The sequence below is a fragment of the Centruroides sculpturatus genome, unplaced genomic scaffold (genome assembly GCF_000671375.1).
Source record: "Centruroides sculpturatus isolate CEXI.00-Female unplaced genomic scaffold, Cexi_2.0 scaffold1268, whole genome shotgun sequence".
NCBI lineage: Eukaryota > Metazoa > Arthropoda > Arachnida > Scorpiones > Buthidae > Centruroides > Centruroides sculpturatus.
This window is the reverse complement of record NW_019385464.1, coordinates 62,459-79,366: the sequence shown is the minus strand read 5'-3', so window position 1 is coordinate 79,366 and position 16,908 is coordinate 62,459. Positions and strand designations below refer to the sequence as shown.

The 16,908-nt window shown below is 26.0% G+C and overlaps 1 protein-coding gene across 1 annotated transcript in view; it reads right to left on the bottom strand.

The window, feature by feature from the left end:
- Nucleotides 1-2,773, bottom strand: part of LOC111639244 (single-stranded DNA-binding protein 3-like) — a gene marked incomplete at its 3' end in the record, with an annotated part of 163,913 nt that extends 161,140 nt beyond the window's left edge. The window contains exons 1-2 of the mRNA XM_023385058.1: nt 2,103-2,773; nt 1,586-1,658 (exon numbers count right to left, since the gene is read on the bottom strand). Coding sequence (XP_023240826.1) covers nt 1,586-1,658; nt 2,103-2,158 — 129 coding nt within the window. The remainder of the gene's footprint in view (nt 1-1,585; nt 1,659-2,102) is intronic.
- Between the last annotated feature and the right edge of the window lie 14,135 nt (nt 2,774-16,908).

Sequence of the window (16,908 nt, the reverse complement as noted above, 5' to 3'; positions counted from 1 at the left end):
ATATATTAATTGACAATATATTGATAATTGTATTTTAATATAATTTTATTAAAAATAAAATTTCTAAAATATTTAAAAATTTAAGAAAATGCAAGGTATGTTTCTGCTAGAAAACTTTTACTTGAACTTGTTAATTATAAAAAATAATACTCTATATAACTGCATAAAGTTATATGATACATAAAAATATTGTTGATTTGCAGAAATTTCTATTATTTATCTTATTCTGAATTTTTTAAATTATATTATACGGTAATATTAATAAAATTAAATAAGATTCAAAAATTTTGTTTAATCATATTTTAATTACTCCTTTTATTATTTAGTCTCAAAACTTTAATCAGATTTCAATTTATAAATTATTTCCTTGTTTAGGACAGAAATTTTAATATTTAAAATTTGAAAATATTTGGATAGTTTCATCATCATCAATCTATAAAGACAGTTAGAAATAATATGATATGAAAATAACTTTTTTAGGATAATTCACTTATTAATAATTGAGTTATAGCAATTGCCAATATTTTATACATTCATAAATTTAAAAAAAAATCCAATAAACCACAAAATGATTAATCCTGATAAATTCAAATCATTTAATCTGAATAAACAAACCTTTTGTTATCAATCATTCAATAAACAATTTAAAAAGAAAGTTTAATAATAATAATAAAATACCATATTAACAAATAAAATAAAATTATATGATAAATTTTAAAGATTAATTTGTAATTTGATAAACTAAACTGTAAGGATTACAATAAGGAATGTTCAACTGGAAAGTGAGAGGAAAATATTTGTAAACAATTCAATTATTGCAATTAAGACGCTTTAACTGCTATCCCGATCAATTAGTATTTGTTTAAATTTTTTCTCTTTTTATATTGTTAATATATCATATAAAATTATTAACTGTCACACAATTTAAGTATCAAACTGCCTATATTTGAGAATTATTTTTGTTCTTTTATATTAAATATTCATAAAAACTTTTAATATAAATTCACATTCAAAGGCAGGTTTAAGTTGGCTAATTTTATTAACTCTTCTTTTAAGTTTTTCTTTTTAAAATAGTTTTTAAAAGAAAAGTTCCTTATTTAGACAAAGGTTTATGGAGTAAATTACTTTCAAAGAATGAATGCCATGTGCCTAAAACAAAAACTACTTATTCTAAATAGTTGGTAAGATATTAACAGGTTATTCTGGAGAAATCAATAGCAGTACAGAAAATTAATATTTAAAAAAAAAAAAAAATTTCAATTTTTGTAGTCTGCTCGTAAGTGGTGTTCCTGATAAAAGAAAAAGACACAGTCGTGTTAAAAGCGTGGTAAAATGGTAAACAGAGATAATTGAAGTTCACATGGGGAAATTTTGCGTAAGTACGTAAGCGTTAAATTTTGTAAAAGGTGAAAAATTTCTTATATTTAGAGAAGAGAATAAAAAAGTCTTCTCCGTTCACCAAATTTCCGACCTAACCAGACACGACAAATCGAAAAGTTGAGTCGACACGACTAGTCGATCACGGCGGCCGAACCGTGTATAGAAAAAAGGCGAAAAGCGTTATACATAAAACACATCGGTTTACCTCTGACAGGAATGTCTGTGCCGCTTTCTGTGCTCCGACATGTAACAAATATTCATACACGTATAGCGCTAACCTGTAAATATACAAGAAATAAGGGAAATTAAAATCGGTGCCATTCTTTGCCCGCCACCCGCCACCCCTACGCCACCGACTTGGAATGCCCTTAGCTACACAGCCCGGGGCTTAAACAGTCACGAGTCTGGATTGTACGCCTTAATGACAATACATTCGAGTGTTTATTTCTGATTCGGGACATTATTTGAAAGCGTAAAAGAGCGGTACCGACGGGTTTTATACGTTTAAAGTTATAGTACGAAGGGATTGTTTCCATGCCAACCCGTAACGCCATGTTGGTGTGGCACAACTGTTAGAAGAGCGCGCAGTTTCGCTCCAACACTTCCAGTCAAATAAGAGGCCTCGCTGGTGGGTTTTTGTTCGCCGGCGTTAGTCTCTGTGCCTACCGCATCGCCTTGTTTAAGTCCGTTACGCGTTATGATCGTTAGTAAACTCTACTTACTTTTCTCTTGCTTGAGCGTCGGAAGGTACGGTTGAGCTTTTCCCTTTAGCGTACATGCTGTGAAGTTAAACTGTCACGCACCTGTCAAGACATTCAGGACGACACCGACCCTGTTGCCATAGTAACATCAATTGGGATCTGTCAAATGCGGCTATGTGATTGGACTCAACCTCCCGGACGCGGCGGTGCCTCGTACTGTGACGTCACAGAAAACGAACCTTCCTCCTCTGTGACGTCGCTGCGCAGGTTAAATACAATTGGTCGGAGCGTTTTCTTACCAATGGTGGTGATATCGTAATATATCGGTAACGTACGGGATATAGTAGATTTTTAAGCTACTTTTAAGGTCGGAATAGTTATTGATGAACGAATATATAAATGGGTCAGTTGTGTTTTGGTTGTGTTTTTTTTATCGATCGTGTTATGAAATTATGTTTAGTTATCGTGTTAGGGGTGAGTGACAGTGTAAGGAATAGCTGCTAAACTGGAGCTACCAGTAAGGCCGGGTGGGAAAGTATCACAAGGCTAGCTGCGCATAGGGCGAAAAGTTTTGTCCAGCCACTTTGTTTGGGTAATAGTGTTTGTGGAATGCATCAATTTGTCAGCCTTTGTAATTACACTCGTAAAAAGCATCTTTAAATTCATAATTAATCCACTTTCGTTTTTTTTTTACAATCTTTACGCTCAGAGATTTGTAATTCGAATTTAATCAATTCATACTTTCCTTAAAAATCTCGGCATCATAATTACAAATGTGTTTTAATGGATTCAAGGTTATAATGTCTTATCGAAGTTTAACGAAACAGGTGCATCAATCCCGAATGGATCCTCAACTCACAACTAGATCATAACACTTTACCTGTAGGCTATTTATCTTTGAAGAGGAAAAGGAAACTTCAGTTTTTAGTTTATAAGTTTTTTCAAATTCTTTTTACTTTATAACGTCCATTATATTTTGATTTTAATGTTATTTTATGCGTCTTAAAGATTATGATAATCTTTTTTAATGAATTTAATCGATAAATCTATAAATAATTTTTTTTAGTAAAAAAAGGAAAATTGTAACTCTATGACTCAAGAATATTTATAAACCCAAGAGATTGCCTAATGCTTGATTTTCAAAATTATTTTCTTGTTTATTTCTCGGTGAGTATTTTTTTCCTCGGAGAAACAAGTTTATTTTTCTTTTAAGCGATGCTAAACTTAAATTGATTGGTGGAGTTATCACTGCAAACACTTCGCAGAAAGATAAGGTGCAACGTAAGAAGAAAAATAAAATTGATTTTCTAGACTGCCCTTAAGTTTATAGGCCTACAAAGAGAAATATAGTTCACTCCCGAAAATTTCTATAGATTATTCACTCCTAAAAATTACGTGGAAATAAAAGATAACAATTACTTCACGTGTTGCTTTTATCTTCCACTTGATTTCAACATTTAAGAAAAACATATTTATTATAAATTCCTTAAGTTTAATACATTGAATATAAGCTAAAGTCATCTCAAACATTATATTAAAATCGTTAAATAAATCTAAATAATAATTAATCTGAAATAGTGGGCAACTTAGCCATATATTGTACTTTAGTTTGTCAATACCTGTTTAACATGTCACATCATATTTCTTCAGCAGCATTTATTATTTCAGTTTGTCGATAGCATCCTTTTTAATGACAATTGTTGTTGTTTGTTATCGAATTTCTCCCTACGCGACATAATTTATCCTGAAAAGAAAGCAAAAGCGTGCTGTTATGACGTCACGGTTACGATAAAATAGGTCAAGTCCTAAAGCTAAAGCTGAGGTTCTAAATAACAGAAATTTTCCTCGTCTGCATTATTCTTTTTAATTATACGAAAAATTATAAGCTCATTGACTTTTGTAGTAAACGAATTTTAAATTTTCGGTTGAATATATTTTGAAAATCTTTGTAAATTATTACAAAAATTGGCACGTTTCTATATTTATGAAGTTGTTTGTTTATATTGTGTTTTCTTTCCGTGCAATTTGTCCTTAATTTGTATACAAATCAAAACGCTAGTCTGAGGTAATCTTAAAACGGCAATGATAAAAGGGATCCATGCCAGGTAAGCTGCCTACAGTCTTCGGAGAAACGTTATTTTTCAAAGATCATAACTTCCTGTCAACTTATATTAAATATAATAATTATCGTAGGTCTATATTAAATGTCGAGTTAACCAACTTATCTACTTTATGTGTAGTTCATCGTTATACGAATGATCTGTGACATAACCTTATCACGCTAACGAAATTTATAATCTAAGTCATGAAAATAATCACAAATCTCTCAATAAAATTTACAAATTTCAATAAATAAAACTTCATCTTAAGCTTTATTTTTTATGTTAATTGTTACAAAGATTACTGAAACAGAAATTGTCACATTTTAATACTGTATCATTTCTTTAGATTAAAAATTATTATTTATAATTTATTCATATTTAATTAATTTACTATTCTGTCTGAAAAAGTACTGTATAATTTATTTCAATATATCCGTATTATTGGTCAATTTGAAACAATTCTAATTCGAACTTTAAATTTTGCTATAAACAATAAACTATAGTTTAACCATTTAGTAGTTCAGCACTTTGAATTTCAAAAATTGTATTATTTCTATTTACATGTAGATTTTGTTAACTTCTAAATCAATATATTCATCGTTTCCATGGGCTTGCTTAAAATTTGTGAAATTTTAAACAGAAAAAAAAAGCAGAAAACACACTATTATTCTCCATTTAAGACAGCAACCCGAACGTCTCTGTCCCGCAAGTTAAAGGCCTTTCAGTCCACGTATTTATTATTATATGGAATGTAGAGCGCAGAAAAATTTGTAGTCTGTCTCACTGCAAACCCGTCTTCCCAGTTGCTTCATCAATAAACAGAACAGAAAAATATTCTAAACACTTACTTGGATTGAAAATTATAGAAAATATAAATATTCTACATAAGAATATATTTAAATTTATAAATTTTAATTATAATTAATGCAAATAACTATCTCACTGAGTTTAGAGGACCTACAGGATGTCCCAAATATCCGTCAGACGATCCGCCCCTGCCCTTAACTACGAGAAGCATCATTCGAAGTCGCAACTATGGAAATGAGTTAGGATGGATGGAATCTAATATCTCGGCCAACTCAGACTGAATTTATAATTTCTATAGATTAAATCAATTGTTCCGTGTAGCGATACTTGACTTGTAATGTCAATAAACTATTAAAACCGTGGACTTGAGACCGACGCTATACCTTTTAACTGGTTCATTCTCGTTTCTATTAAAATAGAGGATAACATCGTAACTCATCTATTAATATTCATAGAATTGTTGAAGAATTGTTCAAAGTCCTTTAATTGAAACTTTGTCGGATTCGATACTGATTTAAATTGAATTTTTATAGGAGAAATTTGTGGAAATAAAACCTAATGGTTCCATAATCAATTTTAATTTTATTACACTTCAAATAAACGAGGACAAATTTTTGTAGAGTATTGCTACTAGTCTAGCTGAGAATTAAATAAAGTCATTCTATACAAAACTTCAAGAAATTAACAATGATTTAAATTGTCCTAATCGTTTCGAAATACTACGTTAAAGCACGTGTAAACTTATGTTAAAATTTTTCATTTAACATAAGATTAGCTTATTACTTTGTCGATGTGATGAGTCGCAATTTATTTTACATTTTTTAAATAAAAATGTTTATTGAATTGCATAATATATATATTAAATGTGTAATAATTAAAAAAAACGAGTATCTGTCTAATCAATACAACTCCATTGATTAAATATACTTTTTAGTACGATATAATCATAGAAGCTATTTTTAGAGATAAAATCTCATCACAATACGGTCGGAAAAAAGATGAATGAACAAATAAAAATGAAGATAATTTATTGTTTAAAACTTCTTAATTATTTTATAATAATAAATTTAGAATTCGTCCAGAAAAGTTATAGACAAGAAAAGCAGGTTAGGCCTATGTTAATGCTTAGAAAGATTTTTTTTAAAGGAGCAAAAATATTATTATTATAATACATTTCTACATAATAAAAATTGTTGCTATTAAAAGTAAACAACATTCTATTCAGCACTAATACATATATATATATATTTTTTATTATTGTAACAAAGATTTTACTTTTCTTCTAGAAAATCCTATTCTTATTTTAAAAGTGAATGAAAATATGCCTAATGACACTTTCAGATTTAGCATAATGTTTTCCATCGTAAACTAATGAAAAATATATTGATTCGTTTCTCATAAACATCATTCCTAAGCAAATGTTGCATTTTGGTCAACAGTCCTCAATAAACAAAAGTTTTTGGCTGATCCACTGTCATTCGATCTGTCGCTTTTTCTGAATTACCTAACAGAATTAAAATTATAAAGCAATTCATTATCACCGTGATGACTGACATTAAATTAAAACTTCAATTAGCGCATTGCTTATTATTTACAGTTAACTTATAATTAAAAATCCATACACAACATTTTTTACAGTTATTTTAATGAATTTAAAGGAAAATAATCAATTAAATTCCTTTTTAATTTTATTCTACTCTTGGGGTGTTCTTTTGATATTTTTGTTTTGATTTTGATTGTCAGGTGGTTAATAAATTCCGCCAGAAACTAAATTAAATCAGTCATTAATTCTATGAAATAAGAACAAAATGTCGCATAAATATATAATGATCTGTCTACCATAATTATTCACTTTTTTCTCTGTTGCTTTATTGTTTAGGATAATTAATTATTACTTTTTTTAATTTATAAACATTAACTTTTGCGATTCTTCTTGCGAAATTTATTTTAGCCAACTATTAATGTAGCACTTTATACTCGTATATTTAATTCGTTGCATGCTGTTATGAGTTAACTACATTTATCTCTTCATACGCAAAACATTTAAACTGAGATTAATTTTTCAATATTTTGAACTTTTTTTTAACTGTTTAAAATATACTTTTGTTAAACTTATAGTTCAGAAAAGTATATATTATTATGATATGATCTAAGAATTAAAAAACTATATAACTTAAATGCTAATTTATATTCCTTATAAGTTCATATAAATAGCCTATATTAACATAAGTTAACTGAATTTATAGTGCTACATTTATTACCTTACTAAATTGCACATTTTACTTTTTTTAATTATTTATATTATTTGTGGTATTAAATTTTTCAACATTTACATATCTTATTAAACATTTTAAAATAAAATTTAAATGCAAAATCATCAAAAATAAAAATTGTTGATTGAAGATGAGCTAGTAGTTAATACACTGATAAGATAATTGACTTGGTTAAGATTAACCGAGATTATTGCTGTAAAGATTAATGGTCGATCATTATCCACTAGACAGTCATTATATAGTATTTCAGTGATCGTTTCCTGACCCTTACCTAATAACATCAATCCGGGTGCGGCAATGATGTGATACTGTAGCGCCTCAATATGCCATTAAAGGACTTCGAATCCCGTTTCCGATCCCTCCACATGTTCCATTACCTGAAAGGTTTTGTGTATCTAAAGTGGCTGTGGAGTGTATAAAGATTGCCCACTATAATAGGCCTAATACATAAGGATTTTATCCTCATATATTAGACCTATTACATGTATAGTCTTTAAATAACAGTTAAAGATTTAAATACATCTTTTTCTAAACTAACATTTATATTGACTTTAATTTCTTTGAGGGTGCTTTGAATTTCCTTTCAATGTTCAAAGATCTCTTTACTGAAGTTATACTTTAAAAATAATATAAAACTATATCATTGAGATTCACGGAATTTATCTAAGAATAAAAATGAACAGTTTCATCATCTCTAATAGTCATTAAACTATCGCTCTGATCTATAATATACTATCACTCAGTGAAAAGAATGAGATTTTTTTTTTATAAGCTAGTGAATATTGTGTGAAATGTAGATTAAAGATTGTAAATTGCAAGTAGATTTACAACATTGTATGTCGTTAATTTGTACTGATCAAAAATGTTGTAAATCAGCATTTAGTGATTAGTACGGACTACTTACCTGTGACGGGATTACGTCGAAGAATCCGACTTGTTCCCGAAGCTATAATAAAATGAACAGGAGAGTATCAATTATAAACTTATCTTGGAAATAAACGTATTTAAAAAAGTCAAAATAATTTAAATATAATAACAATAATTTAAATAATTGTAAACAACAAGTAACTTCTGTAAAATAAAGAAAGTAAGAATGAAATATAACTTATAATTTTTATTGTCCGACGTCTTCGTTTTCGATACATTATTTTGCATAAAGATTTCTTTTAAAATCTAATCTGAACTGATAAAATCAATAAATATATTTTAGTAAATTTGCGTAAAGAAGCTGTATTTAATCAAAATGGTCTGCGCTGTTATATACACCAATAATGGCAATTAATTTGCAAATAATTAATGCTTTGTAAATTTAATTATAGTAATACAATAAATTATAGAATAGAATATAAATTATAAAAAAATTATATGAAATTATAGGGTTAAAAAATAGAGAATATATAGAAAACGCGATATCAACTGTTTAAAATAGTTTACCCATATATTTTCGTATTTATAACCTTCGTTAAAAGTAAAATATATGAAATTAAATATCAGAAATAATATTCAATTTTATTACCAAAAAAAGTAAAAGTATATATTTTAAAGATAATAATAAAAGGATATAAACTTGTTCGTATTAGTTTCAAGAGAATCTAAAATTCTAAGTCCGTTTAGTTTTAATTTATCGTGTCAGTTCCTAGTCTGGTTTTTAAAAGTAATTTACTTTACAACAACGGCGTTGGAAGAAAATTAACTGCCTCATTTTCAAAGAAATGGTGCACTGTTTTCACGTTTGTTGGTCGCTAGAAGATTCTTAAAGCGACAGCCAAGAGCTTTCACACGAATTTAAAAACTAAAAAAAAATAAAATTTCAGGAAAATGATCTTAAAGAAAATTAGTTAGACGGTCAAACAAGATATAAACTATATATATATATTTATAAAATGTAATTAGATAAACAATAATATAAAGGTTAACTTTAGAAAAATATATTGAATTCAAAATATATATGTACAGCTTGCAATAATTAATAATGCTAATTTATTAAACTGTAGAAATTTGAAATAAAATGAACGAGGAATTTATCACTTTGTAAACAATGAAAAGACGAAAAATTTCTTATTAATAAATGATCTTTCATCCATTTTGGATGTGTTTTTTTTAAACATGCTAAGTTCATTAACCTGACGAAAAGATGTAAAATTGATGGAAATAATGAACCGTTTTAGAAAAGTGTAAGGATTTATCTGCTTGAAAGAAATGATGTGTAATCTGATGTGAATGTGGTTTATCAAGTTGCTCTTTTCTCTTTGTTGTTCATTTTTGAAGATGATGTAATTGCTAATCTTGTAGATATTAACTAGTTAATGATTTGTTTTTAGAAATACATTTTTAGCTCTTTGTTCCATAAACATTATCATTATTATTTGTTGCTTCGTTAAAATTTTAGTTGCACCAATGTATGTTATTAGTGAATTGAAAACATAAATTTTAGTACTTATGCCTATAATATTCTCAAAGATTTAAGAAATATTTAATTTTTTATAATTAACTGCCATTGCCTGAATGATATCGTAATCCTAAATTAATTTGTTTGAAGAGACTTCAAAGGAGGAAAAAAATATATAAAAAATTTATATATTTTTTTTTGTATGTAACATTATAATGAAAAACTTAATGAAGCCTGATAAGTAGTGTAATTAAGCTGTAACCTATAATGATCGGATTGAAAGCTAACTAATCCGATATTAATTTTCTTGAAGAGAAAAGATATACAAATCCTTAACGAATAAAATTATATGGACTAAATTGATTAACGTAAAAATTGCTACTAAATTAATTTTAAAATTCGAATATAGATCAGCAGGCATTGTTTTTATTAATAGCAAAAGTATACGTTATTGTTTTAATCTTTCAATAATCTATATGAATATTAGCAACTTCCCCTTAAAGCGAAAGATGTTATAAATTTATCTATCTGCTATTAAACTGGTAATGGGCACAATAAGATTCTGAAAACCGTTTTCTATGAATATAGTGAAATTTTGTAAATATTTTTTATTTTTATTACATTATTAAGCAATAATAAACATTTTTTAAAATAAATTTATTAATAGTTTATATAACGAAATACCGTTAATGTTAAGTTTTCGCTACATTACAATCAAAATTTATAAAGAATAAAAGAAAATAATGTCCTTTGCTCAAATAGCAGCATAACCGGGAATTAAGTTTGACTAGGAAGGGACTAACAAATAAATTTAAATTGCAATTGTCGTATATATTTGTTTTATTTTATTAACACAAACGTTTTTAGAATAAAAAAAAAAAAAACCCAACAAAAATTGTATCAATTTTATATTTAAATTAAAGTTGAAAAAAAAGAAAATTCAATTTTAATTTTTTATTAAAATTATCCTTTGTGTGCCAATGTATTCAAATATTACCAAAAAATGAATAAGGCTAGATTGAACCTAAAAACAAGAACAAGAACAAGCTGATAATTTAAAGCTTTCAATTAAATTGATTATAACATCTCATTATATAGGCCTATATAAATATTAATATAAATATAGACTTATTTTAAACAGTCTGTTAATTCGAAATGCGTTATACAACAAAGATCTTTCGTTTTATTCTTTATACATACAAAAATAATGGAGTTCTCCAAGTTAAGAATTTTCTATTGAATTGAAAGAGAAATTTAACTAGGCCTATTTGTTTTATTTCAATGTTTCATTAAAAGATGAACGTTTTCTTCATTTATTAGGGAGCAGTTAGAAAAATCTTAATACGTTCATTAGTTAAAAATTTTCTTCAAACATTAATTTTATTTAAATTTTTTCTATTATCGTTTAAAATTAATTGGCGTTAAATATTTAGGTAATTATACTTATTAAAATTATCAATACTTTATTTATATATTTCTGTTGCTTTTAATATTTTATTCAGAGATAGAATTAATTTTCCCATATTGATTTCTCTTCAATAGTAAAATATAATTTCAATGTTAAGATGCATTATTAAATTGCATGAAGTTTGTGAGCATAAATAAATAAATAACACGTTGAAATACTTTTAAAGTATTATAAATTAATTATATTGTTTCAATGAATTTAATAATCATATTAAATTTACAAAAATGAAATTTATTAAAAAATAATTAAACTTTTAAATCGAGAACTAAGTTAAATATTACTTAATAACAAACTATCAATATTTATTTCAAAATACAAGTTCAAAAACTTACTAATTGAAAAAATTAATAATTTAATCTTTAAAGATTACGAACTTTATAAATTTTTATGAAGTCGAGAAAGGCAATCTTGGAAGATTTGAAAGTTTAAAATCTTTAAAAAATATGTTTACTTAAATGTTAGGGAAAATTTATTAATTCTTAAAGATTAAAAATGTTTTAAATATCTGCATTCTTCGATTTTAAAACATTTTGTTATTTAATGAAAGATCTTAGAAATTTAAATAAATATGATATGAAAATTGGGATAAACATTAATTTATGAGAAAGCGTATGCATTTATAAATTAAAAAATAATTTTATAATTATAATTTCAAGTAAATCTATTGATAATAAATAATAATATTTCTGTAACCTAAGTACAATTTATGAATAACGAAGATCTTATAAAGATCTTTACTTATTAATGAATTTAGAATTCACTTAATTTTTCTTCTAAATGTATAGAAAATATAAATATCCATATTATAATTATAATAGTACGGAAACAAATTTAAAATAAGGATAGTTTATTCTAATTGATTATTGTTTTCGTTTAAAGATATCGTCTAGTGTAAAATGATAGGTAAAGGTCAGAGTTCAAGAAAGACGAGTGAATCGAATATTACACTTTCAGATCGACTTTCGGATTGTGGGTAGAAATAAAAATGTGGGATTTTAACATTTTAGGATTCAACAAGTTTCATTTCCTTGTAAGCCGTTTCTTTTTTTTTTTTTTCAGATAAACTAGGCTTCTAAGTTGATGTCTTTTAAAGTGTATTTAAATAAAACTTCGATTTTTATAATATAAATCCTTAATTATTTGTTTTTATCAATTGAAAACGCATTAAATTTTTACTCTAATTTGTGCTGGAACGTTTTTAATCGGAAGATAATATTCATCTCTGATTGTCTAAAAAATGAAAAGTATTTGACTTGCGGTAGTTATGGTTTAAAAAAATGATTATTCTTGTTTATAGTTTAAATGTTTAGATATGATTTTATTAGTCGGACGGCTAACAAGAAAAAAAAACTGAATTTTTATAACAAAAAAGCACATGTCATTGCTTAACAGAACAAACAAGGTTACTTATAAACAAGCAACGATTTCTGTTTCGGAATAAAGACAAACCATCTGGAGCAAAGGGGAGAAAAGTTATTGTTTCTAAACCGTCTGGCGAAAAAGCTAATATCAAGACAAAAACGCACGTGTAAAAATAACTGTAGGTAATAGGAAATAAGGGAGAAGTTGGCAAAACTAGAAGAATTCTTGAATCGATAATGCTAACGGTGTTTCACTTGACTTCGATGGAAATACTGATGGAAGTAAGACTCGGTCTCTTTCTTTCTTGTTCACTTGAACGTTCGAACATATACAGTAGATGCCGATTATTAAAATTAAAATAATCTGTTTATTCTTATTTGCCATTATTATTTTTGTATCGATTCATAAGACAATTAATTGAATAAATTTATGCATCAAGAAAATTTTTAAAAATTCAATTAAATCTCGTATTTCAGAAACATTTATAATTTTTAGTCTGCATTACAAGTCATTATAATGCATGTATTTATTCGATATTTTCTTATTATTTTTTATTTATATCTATGTATAACCATTATTTTCACCTGAAAAACATATTATATTTCAGTTCATATTCTAAATAACATATTTTATTTCAGATTATATATGCGAGCTCATCTACATAACGTTCCACCAGAAAAATTTATATTCTCTCCTTTTCATTTTATTCATATTTTTGAATTTTATACTTCTTAAATTTTTTCTTTAGTTTTCGAATACGCATTCTAAGTTTAAAAAAAAAAAAGCAACGTGCTTACCTAATGAACAAGCCTACAGACTCATTTATTATATCATATATTAAATATTAAATATAAAATCCATGCAAATTTGAAACGTAAAGTGACAAAATATATACAAAATTAACCTTATGCAAGTAATAGGTCTCTATATAAATATTTACAATTTCATTCTCCTATCTATTATTGTAGTACAAATATTCGCTTAAGTTATGAAGAATTTCAACTGGTAAATAACAAAAAGAATTAACTTTTCTGTTGAATATTTGAATATATTTTCATAAATGACACTCGTCGTATGGTTAATGAATATATTCCAATCTTCGACCAGATATTTTAATAATTGTTGAGACTTTTAATTGGATTATTTGAATAATTGAAAAAGCAAACAACTGTTTTGTCATTATTATTTCACACAAAAACTTTTTTAGCTAATATTTTTGTTGGGATTTTTCATCTTTTACTAATATTTTACAGAAATTTGGTATTTATCTGTAGTTCTCTTATTCTAGATAAGATTGAAAACATTTGAATAATTATGGCTCAATTAATTTTATTAATAGACAAAGCTTTTATATATTTAATTTTTTTAAATATAATTTTGAATCAGTCGATATAATAAATATTAAAATTTTTCAAAAAAATATTAGTAAATTATAAGTTAATTATTAAATATTATAATAAATATTAATTTTACTGGATTATTCTTACTTAATTACATCAAAGTTTGATTCATAATTCTACGTAAAGTTCAAAAGCGTTTAAAGCTATTAGGCTATTTAGACTTGTGTACAATTTAATTTGTGAGTAAATTTCAATTGAAAGAGCAAACTATACAACATTAAAATTTTAAAAAATGTATATATTTAAAAGAGAAAATTAAAATTCAATCTGAAAATTAATATAAATCGCACACTTTGAAATTTATTACTTATGATTATTAAAATTAAATAAAACAAGTAAGTTCATACATGCTGCATGTAGTTCAAAATAGGTCTTTCTTAATCTTCTATACCATAAATTTGATTTGATTGGTTGAGACGAAAATTCTAAAAATATCCTAAGCTAATGGATCAATTTGTAAACAAAAAATATCATCGTATTCTATTATATATAAGTTTACGTAAACGAATATTGAGAAATTATAAGAATATAATAAGAAATTTTTCATAAAAATTCTTAGAAGATAAACTCATTAACATCTTTAAGATTAAACAAAATACAAAAAGAAATTCAAGTAAATAAAAATTAAATAAAAAATTAAAATAGACAAATTATATGTCATTTGTTTTGTTAGCTAAAAAATTGATTATATTTACTTTTTTTAAATTTTATTTAATATCTGAAACAAGAGAAGCATGAAAATAGCCACTGGAAGTTTGTATTGATTTTATTATGAGTTCTAATCATCCGATGTAAACGAATTTGAAAATGCCAGTACAGACTGGTTCCACTAAATCCTTACGTATCCCTTGACATAATTTCTTTTGAAATCGTGAAGACGCTTGAGTAAAAAACTATCCATTATCAAACATATGCGCTATTCTTAATTTTGATGGAAACAGAGATGATGACGGATACATAAAGCTCAAGTGGGAACCGGTTGTACCCTTCATATAAAATTTCATCAAAATCTATGACAGTTCGATGTTGTTTGTCAGTTGAACAGACGGATTGACAGATGCTAATAGATGCTTTTAACATTAATATTGAAGCTCATTTAAAAAAAAAAAAAAAAAAAAAACTTTAAAAGATGGATGTGCCCGCATTAAATGAACTAATATTTAATAAAAATATCATTGAGAATCCGAGCTTAAATTCTTCAATAGTTTAATTATAACTTTTTATACCTAGCTTATTCTATTTAAGTAAAGTCTTTTACTTTATTACAAATTTAAATATAATAAAAAAAATTTTACACGATAACAAGATTAAAAACCAAATTTAAGTTATTTTTATGAAAAACATATAATCTTGTTAAAATAAATTTTATTTCTAAGTGTTACGTAATTAAAATATATGCGGAAAACTAAAATAATTTTGATTCAAATTTAAATTAAATAAAAATTTAAAAATTTTTTTTAATAATAAAATTTACAAATATGATGCAACTAGTACAATTTTAAACTGTTTAATTTATCAAAGTTTTGAAAATTATTTAAAATATTTAGTTTTAGCTTTTCGGCGGATTTTTACACTTAGTTTATCCCCGTACGTTATTCATGCTGTTCTCGTTAACTTTTTACCATTTAGCAGAAAAATAACTTTTGCTTTTCTAATTACTAAAATATGCAGTTTACATAATATCGTTAAAAAATGTATAAATCCGATTTAAAAGTTATAAGTAGGTGTATAATAATATTATGACATACTGCTTCAAATCATTGATCTAGAACAAATGAATTATTGTCAGACATAAGCTTGATGTAACACTCTTTCTAAGAAGAAAAAATATAAAGATTAATCATTTCAAATGTCTTTTCAAAATCAAAAACTCGAAAATTCGATACAAGAAGAATTTATCTTAGTTTTCTTTGTTAAATGACGGCTATAAGAAGAAATAATTTAAATCTAACTCTTTAATTAACAATAACAATGTTTTTATGAAATCATTTAAAATAATCACTATTTATCAAAATGCAATATTTTTACATTTTGATGAATATAAAAACGGTACTAAACCGTTTCTTATTATTCCTTACTCGTTCAATGTTGATCGTAAACAGTTTAGTAGAATCGTAAAAGTTCTATGACACATGATTCTCTAGTCATTCTCTACATGGCTGAGCTTTGTTGATGTATTAAAAAAACTGTTTTTTAAGAATCTATTTTAATCTTAGATTATTTCTCATCTAAGCTCAGGGCTTCTGTTTTGGGTTTTTCCTGTCATTTAATATAAAGTGATCTAATTTAAGCTTCTTTAGTCTTTAGTGTTACTTCTGATTTTAATATTTGATCTGCAGTCTTATATAAAGGCTGTTGCTTCAACCAACACCCTGTACAGATTTCCCTGAGGCACATTCTACATAGTTATTCTCCGCTACTCTATTATGGGTGTGTTAGTGCACCACCTTATCGAAATCTCTTGGAATAGAATCTATTACATTAAATTACATAGATAGTAGGATGCACATCAATAGAAAATATCAAAAATTTTACTTCAGAGTTATCCATATGCTACCTACTATCTACTCAACTTTGATATATTTATTAATCCTATTAAAATATTATTTTTAAGAAAACTTTATTAATTTTACATAACCGGTAATGTGGAAAATTTTCGTTTCGAAAGGCAAGGACCTCAAAACTCATTATTAAGGTCACTTAGTATCAGATATGAAGGGAACAATTACTTTTGATACTGAGATGCGTGCGCATGCAGGTCATGGTATCTTTGTGAATTTATTTCACTTTCATAATTGTACTTTTGCTTCTAAAGAGAATATTTCAATCTACAAACAATCTTAAATAAAAAACTGATTTTCTCAAATATGATACACTACTTTTGACTGAACTGTAGAAAAATCTAATTAACAAAGCATATTTCTTTTGCTCTCCAGTAAATTATTTATTCTTTAAGTAATAAAACCATAAATAAAAGCTCAAATTTCTAAATTTTGATATTACGGATTTCAGTTCGTTGTCCCAAA